Below are 6,000 nucleotides of genomic sequence, written 5' to 3' on the forward strand. Positions count from 1 at the left end.
GCCATGCAGACACCTAAAATCCAACCATCCTGTCACCTGCATCTGCTCAGCCTCAGCTGGCTCCAACGAGAGCTGCAAACACATTGCCGGCGAGTAACTGAGCTCCTGCAAGCCAGCCTCCACAGACCACCCATCAGGTGGGAGGGGAGTCACACCAGTCAGCACAGTTTCAAAGCCAAAACAATGGTAACAAGAAGCTGAACTTACGGACACACATCTCCCTGCTCTCATAGAATCCAGGGCAGCACTGGGATTTGCGCCTGTACATCGTTTTCTCACCATGTCTGTAGGCAGTGCGGTAACTGATCCTAAAGAGAGGAAGGAGTGTTTGTCACATACCTTGGCTCAGAAGCACCACAGGATGTGCTCTTACACATCTTATAAAACATTCAGGTGTCATAAGAAAAGAAATAAAGTGCTCCAAGTTGCCTTGATTTATCTGTTGCTAATTTTAAGAGTCCAAGGGGTTTCCTGACATGCCTTAGGTTCAGGGGTGGTCAGAAAGCAGGAAAAGAATGGGGAATTTTTCACTTGTGATGGTTCATACTTATGGGCATATTCCTCTGAGGAAAATGCTCTTTACAGATGTCACCAGTTTTTAATCACTCAACCCTTGCTTGCTTTCTGCTTGCACAGGAAGTTTCCTTTAACAAATCACTTTTCTTTCAAGAAGCATAAACTTACTTCCCCCAGAACACAAGGGTTCCCTGTGATATTTCTGAACAGATACACCTTGCAGGGTCTGGAGAATTTAGTTTTTCGCAAGCTGTTTGCTTTCTGTTGGCACTCCATGGGATGGTACACCCCAACCTGCTACTAAAATTTATGTGACATTGCTTGGACAGGCATTTTCCAGCTGACACAAATCACAGCAGTTAGACAGGGTGGACAGTACTGCTAAAAAATCCTACATATGATGCTTGATTTTGAGTCAAGATTTTTAACAATATAAGCAAATTGACAATATTAGGATTTATACATCACCTGTGTCGTGTGCACTTGAACCAGTTTAGGATGTCAGTACAACTGGTGTAGTAAATCTGATCAAAAGGATGTGGATATGACTCTTGCACTGTAACTGAGTAACTAGGGAAGAGACAGAGAGAAAAAAGGGAGATCATCAAGCAAGTCCTTTTAGTACAGTCTCATTTACTTAGGTCTTTTACAGAATCCTGTTACAGAATGGAAAAAATATAACAAAATACTCATGCCTAAAAAAGTGACACAGAAAGCTTGCAAAGAAAAATAAGCATGCAGAGAGTCATCATGTTTATACTGTGTAACACATTTGATGAAATTCCACTACTCGACATTTAAAGAAATGTAATGTCAGCCTGACTTTTCTTAAAGTCAGAATGGCTGTAACTCAAACAGGCAGCAAATGGAAGTAGTGCATTTTAGGTGTTCTCCTGTAGAAACTTTTATTAATGAACTAGATAACTGAACAACTAGTTACAGAGACAGAAAATGAGGTTTCTTCTATTATCATTCAAAATAGAAAAAAAAGGACTTTCTGAGAAATTTCTTTTAAAAACTTGATCCCTATATGGATCAAGTTTTTACAAGAAAAAAGCTGGGCCTATAGGAAGACATCCAGTGCACTTAAATACTAAATGAATGTTAACACAGAAATACACCTGAGTAGTAATTACTGGAAAATTACATTACAGGCACACCACCAGTCAGTCTACTCAGCAATCAGAAATTAATGAATACTGAAGACCATAATTTCTTTTGCTTACTGGATAATTTTTAACAGAGAACCACCCACACCACACCCCCAGAAATACTATACAAAATCCTACTATTATTTGTTGCCAAATTACACAATTATACAGTGTCCTAGAAACAAATCCATGCTGAGAGCTTCCAAAGCTGTCAGTAGGACACAAGAGGAGCAGAACCCTGTCTCAAAGGGGGAAAATATTGAATCATCCTAGAAAACTCTTTGAGAGCTGTTTGTGCTGGCAGCCAGTCCTGGGTTGCGCAAGGGAGCTTGAAAATTCAGGAATGCGTGGCAAGCTCCTGCAGCAGGACTGATTCCCAGGAGCAGCCAGAACACTGAACAGCTCACCCAGCTCTGCCTCTCCTCCACTCAGCCCCTCTCTGAGCCTGAGCCCCCAGTGCAGGGTGACAGCCAGGTCTCCTCATCCTGCTGTCACCATCTATGCCAAGGGGGAGCACCTCCAGAGCCGCTCACCCCTACCTGCACACACCCTACTCCGTTTTCCTGCAAGAAGGCAAAGCAGGAATCAGCAGCCCTAATCCACCCAGCTGTCCCAGCCCAACAAAATTCCAGCGGGATGCTGGCGCTTGCCTGAGGCTCTGTGCTCTCACCCTGAGGCAGCAGGGCCCTCTCTACCCCTTCTCACCACTTGTAAAGATCATTTTACCACTGACTGAGGTCTGTTTTTTATTTAAAGCACACATCAGTGACAGTGGCAGTTAGGAGCTTCTGCCTGGGGCTTTGCCCTTTCATACTTCTGTCCTTTTGTCACCTGCTTTGGGCAGCAGCATGAATGTTGCACTGAGTTTATTCGGAGCTCTGCCCTGATTGTGAGATAGCACAAGAAGGAAAAAAAAGTTCATGCAACAAAGTGGGCATGCTTGCTAAATGCATTTTTGGGTATATTTTTCCTTCTGCAGACTTTGATTGGCTAGTTTTAAATTACATTATGTAGTGTAAATAATTATATTCGGGGATTTTCCCATTTTGTTTTCACTATGTTGTAGCTTTCCCCAAAACCACTTGCAGCTACAAAAACTGTAAACAAAGCATACACTACACAGGATAGTAACACTGTAGACAAATTCCTGACTACTACAAACAGGTATTTAATATGGTGACTACTTCATATACACATTCTTGCATGAACTGTACACAGCAGCTGAGGCAGAGGCACCAAATCCTTTACATGAATCTGAGGTAAATTCCCAAAGAGTGTTCTTACGTGTTGGGTTTGTTCTTTTCTTTTAATATAGAGACTTTATAAAAAAGGAAATACAAGTTTCAATTTTCTTTGTAAAGATTCAGCCACAATAATCAAAAATGAATGTACAGTGGCTCAGCAGCACTCCCCATGACTAAGCACAAAACAGAGTTTACATTAAGTGCAGGAAATACTGATGTCCTCAAGTGAACGGTGAAAATTAAGACTTTCTCATGGACCATCTGATCAATTACAGGCACAACAGTTATAATGAGACCAGAAGTCTTGTTTTCACTATCATAGCCTTCACACAAAGAAAGAAGTTCAGCAGATGCTTGAGGCTCAACCTCTCCCAACTCACTGTGGCTTTTTGCAATTCACATGAAATTGGATGAACAAACAGACCAACTACATTGATGATGAATTTCATTTTGCATGTTATAAATTTCTGAACCTCATCAAAATAATTAAACAACAAATCTTAATTCAGATCCTGTGAGTGCTGAATAGGAAGGAATCAGCATAATCAAATTTGGCCAAATTCCAATATGGTTAATTATATTTTGCATATGTAAAACTTCTTTTCACCTAAATTGGAAAGAGCTATTTTTACTCACTTCTAGTACCCAGATGGTTGTGTAACATTGCTAGTACCACTGTACTTTGCATCCTAACCCCCAACGCAAAGATGCATTTAGCCCACTGCCAAACAGTCTTTTACTTATCCAAGAACTCACCTGCCCATGCAGTAAAATGAATTCTTTTCCCTTGTTTCTAAACACAGCTAAAAGCCTTCAATAATTTGAAGCATGCCAAGCAAAGCAAAGCAAAATTATGATATCAGAATTTACATCACTTATTTTTCCAAAAGGAAAGCATTACCTTTCCCAGTGGCTACACACATTGGGATCTTCCAGATTCAAAGACACAGCTGAACCCATCCAGTGGTACAGGAGTATGACAGGGAAGCCAAAAAGGGAGTTGAAATGAAGAACCATCTTTCCAAGGAGATGGCTGTGAGGAGAAAAAGAAATAGTACATTAGTAATACCATAGAGAATTTAAAGAAGATAATAATGTTGACCCACATATAATTAATGTAAAGCAATGGATAGATACTTCAAGGAAGCAGCAACACCATGCCCATTGTGGAAGGAGAGCCCAAACAGAGGCGTTTCCCATGAGGTGAGCTGGTGGCAAACGGCACCTCAGGGGCCCTGCTGTCCCCTCCAGTGTCCCACACCCAGGCTGGGAGCACTGTGCCCACTCCCAGAGCCAGAGCCGAGCTCTGCAGTAAAAGCTGGGAGTGCTCAGCCATGCTGGGAGCACTCAGCCAGGCCGGGAGTGCTCAGCCAGGCTGGGAGCGCTGTGCCCACTCCCAGAGCCAGAGCCGAGCTCTGCAGTAAAGGCTGCCACTCGCTCAGGGCCACAGGAGCAGACAGGCTCAGCTGTGACACAGCACCAGAGCCCTGCATGTCCCTCACCCCACACCCAAGCTGGGAGTGCTCAGCCAGGCTGGGAGCGCTCCCAAAGCCAGAGCCGAGGCCTGCAGTAAAGGCTGGAAGTGTTCAGCCATGCTGTGCCCGCTCCCAGAGCCAGAGCTGAGGCCTGCAGTAAAGGCTGGAAGTGTTCAGCCATGCTGTGCCCACTCCCAGAGCCAGAGCTGAGGCCTGCAGTAAAGGCCGGGAGTGCTCAGCCAGGCAGTGCCCACTCCCACAGCCAGAGCCAAGCTCTGCAGTAAAGGCCGGGAGTGTTCAGCCAGGCAGTGCCCACTCCCACAGCCGGAGCCGAGGCCTGCAGTAAAGGCTAGAAGTGTTCAGCCATGCTGTGCCCACTCCCAAAGCCAGAGCCAAGGCCTGCAGTAAAGGCCGGGAGTGCTCAGCCAGGCTGTGCCCACTCCCACAGCCAGAGCCGAGGCCTGCAGTAAAGGCCGCCACTTGCTCAGGACCACAGGAGCAGAGAGGCTCAGCTGGGACAAAGCACCCAAGCCCTGCATGTCCCTCATTCACAGGAAGGGTTTGTGCCTCCTCCCCATGGCCGGCACAGCCTCACATGGCACCCTGCACTGCCACTGCTCTTCGAACCTGAATGCCCCAAAACTTAATTCCCCCACCTCAGCCGGCTGTACAGCTTCCGAACAGAATAAACATTCATTAAAGAAAGCTGCTGTAGTAATATCAAGGTCTGAAAAGATTATCTTAACACTTTTACTAAGCAAATTATTTTAATTTGCATGCTGAAACACTCTTAATCCAAGTGGTCATTAATCCACAAATGCCAGAATGAATGTTATTAACACATAATTTGTTTGTAATGACTTAAGCTACATTTCTGTTTCAGTGAACATTTGACCTTATTTCCTCACTTTCACACTGATTCTAACACTATGTGGTTACAGAGGTAACAAAAAAATGAGATTCTTGAGTCTGATCTGTAGTAAATGAAAATAATTCAATGTAATAAATGAAAATAATTCGAACATAATTCTGAAAGAATGCAATGTCATAAATGAAAATAATTAGAAAATAATTTCTAATAAATACATTTGGTTTAATAAAAATATTTTTAACATAGTAAATTAATCCAGAAATAGTAATTTTTTACTTTAAATATTATGCAACAGAATAAAGCAAGTTACATCAATCACATTGTTATATGAGAAAGAAGACCACGGGACCATGGGAAAAAAAAGAGACAAAGTAGTCTTACTTTACTTAACTCTCACTTCAGAACTTAACATGAAAAAAAGCTCACAACATGAAACTATTATATTTAAGGTATCTGAAGATACAGAGATGATCCTATTTTGCTGAATTGTTCTTGAAAAATCAGGCTGCTGAAAGGTATTTCATGGTCTGTAACTATTTCTCTGCATGCAGCAAAGCAGTCAACGTGCAGTTATTTCAACGGCAGCTGTATTTTCACCTAATAATTGCAATGAAGTTGTGATTTCATTGAAAATATTCACTCTGATTAAGCACCCTGTAAATGGTATTTTCCCTTTTTTTTCTTTCTTTTATTCTCAACTTCAGCAACTTTCCTTTTCCAGGATACATTTAACAAAATTTAAA

General features: G+C 42.6%; 1 protein-coding gene across 2 annotated transcripts in view; it reads right to left on the reverse strand.

Annotated features, from left to right (window-relative positions):
• Positions 1 to 3,928, reverse strand: part of MEGF10 (multiple EGF like domains 10) — a 67,539-nt gene extending 63,611 nt beyond the window's left edge. For both annotated transcript variants that reach the window (XM_058823365.1, XM_058823364.1), the window contains exons 1-3: positions 3,813 to 3,928; positions 985 to 1,086; positions 208 to 308 (exon numbers count right to left, since the gene is read on the reverse strand). In XM_058823365.1, the coding sequence (XP_058679348.1) occupies positions 208 to 308; positions 985 to 1,086; positions 3,813 to 3,928 (319 nt within the window). The remainder of the gene's footprint in view (positions 1 to 207; positions 309 to 984; positions 1,087 to 3,812) is intronic.
• Positions 3,929 to 6,000: the final 2,072 nt, after the last annotated feature.

The sequence above is a fragment of the Ammospiza caudacuta genome, chromosome Z (assembly GCF_027887145.1).
Source record: "Ammospiza caudacuta isolate bAmmCau1 chromosome Z, bAmmCau1.pri, whole genome shotgun sequence".
Classification (NCBI taxonomy): domain Eukaryota; kingdom Metazoa; phylum Chordata; class Aves; order Passeriformes; family Passerellidae; genus Ammospiza; species Ammospiza caudacuta.